At 40.6% G+C, this 1,418-nt stretch overlaps 1 protein-coding gene across 1 annotated transcript; it reads left to right on the top strand.

Moving 5' to 3' along the window:
* The first annotated feature begins 618 nt into the window (after positions 1-618).
* LOC130949569 (uncharacterized) lies at positions 619-1,104 on the top strand. Its single transcript, XM_057878249.1, has one exon. The coding sequence runs from the start codon at positions 619-621 to the stop codon at positions 1,102-1,104; it is 486 nt and encodes a 161-aa protein (XP_057734232.1).
* Positions 1,105-1,418: the final 314 nt, after the last annotated feature.

The following is a 1,418-nucleotide window of genomic DNA, read 5'->3' as shown; positions in this document are numbered from 1 at the left end:
TGTGCGTGGATTGCAGGAGGGACAAGTGAAGTGTAAGCATTGCCCACGTGTACGCGTGGGATGCAGAAGGTGCAGGTGAAGCGTCAGCATCGCCCACGCGTATGTGTGGGGGCAAAATTGTGCTATCGGCACAAAACCAGCACAATTCATGCACAGCTCTCGGGTTTTTGTACCAGGAGTTGTAGAAGTGCAATCAACGCGTACGCGTCGTCCACGCTTACACGTGGATTGACCCTCTTTTTTTTTTAGAAATACAAAAAATAGAAACAGGGCACTCTCCTAATCCTATAAACACTCTAAAGCAACCAAAATTCAAATTTAACAAAAATCTTTTAGTTTTTAAAAAATTTTCAAAGAAAAAACAAGTAAAACTTGCACTTCAAGCAAAATGCAATTCAAAAACAACTAACCTACAACTTAAAGTATAAATCTACTCAAACAAACTAAGAACCAAAACACTAAAATAAAAATAGGCAAAGGAGAAAACTACCTAACAATGGAAACTCAATTCATTCATTGATTATATATGCAAGAGAATGGAAAGAGTTTACCACGGTGGGGGTGTCTCCCACCTAACACTTTTATTTATTGTCCTTAAGTTGGACTTATGGTCCTTATATGCTCGAAGGAGAGGCTGAGTACTGGTGGCAGGGGATACAACAACTGCTGCAACAGAATGAAGGTGACATTCCTTGGGATTCCTTTAGAGAAGAATTTTATAAGAAGTATTTTCCGAGAGCAGCACGTGATGCCAAAGAGATGGAGCTTATTCTGTTGAAGCAAGGGGATATGACTATTGCTGAGTATGCCCGTAAGTTCACTGACTTGTGCTGTTTCTCTAAGATTTGTCAAGGGAACCTAGCAGACTTTGAGGAATGGAAGTGTTTGAAGTTTGAAGGAGGACTCCGAGAAGAACTGATAAATTTTGTTGTTCTGCTAGAGATAAGAAATTTTGCTGAACTGGTGAATAAAAATAAACTAGTGGAAGAATGTTCGAAGAAGGTGGCAATAGCTCGAGCGAATCGTAAGGAAGCCTCAAGAAGAGACTTTATTCATGATCTAGCCCCTGAAGGTCGTAACTTTAAGGCAAATGATCAGTTCTAGTGCCAAAATGAAAATCAACGGAATGGTAACTTTCTCGCAGGTAACAATGGCAACCACAACAACTATAATTTGGGAGAGGAAGAAGGAGGTCAACCTCAGTAAACTCAGGATATTTCAATCTGCTCAAGGTGTGGGAAGGATCATGTTAATAGAGCTTGTAGATATGGGACACACACTTGTTTTTCTTGCGGAGATTATGGACATATATCGAGGAATTGCCCAAAAAGGTTTGTTCGAGATCCAGCTAGGCCACAACGACAAGGAAGGGTTTTTACCGTAACTGCTGGCAACACTAATGCATTCAGTTCTTCCAC

Source organism: Arachis stenosperma, chromosome 9 (genome assembly GCF_014773155.1).
Source record: "Arachis stenosperma cultivar V10309 chromosome 9, arast.V10309.gnm1.PFL2, whole genome shotgun sequence".
Lineage (NCBI taxonomy): Eukaryota > Viridiplantae > Streptophyta > Magnoliopsida > Fabales > Fabaceae > Arachis > Arachis stenosperma.
This window is presented reverse-complemented; position numbering and strand designations above follow the sequence as displayed.

Excerpts from the sequence above, each read along its gene's own strand:
- LOC130949569 (XM_057878249.1), top strand. The coding sequence starts at position 619 with ATGCTCGAAGGAGAGGCTGAGTACTGGTGGCAGGGGATACAACAACTG.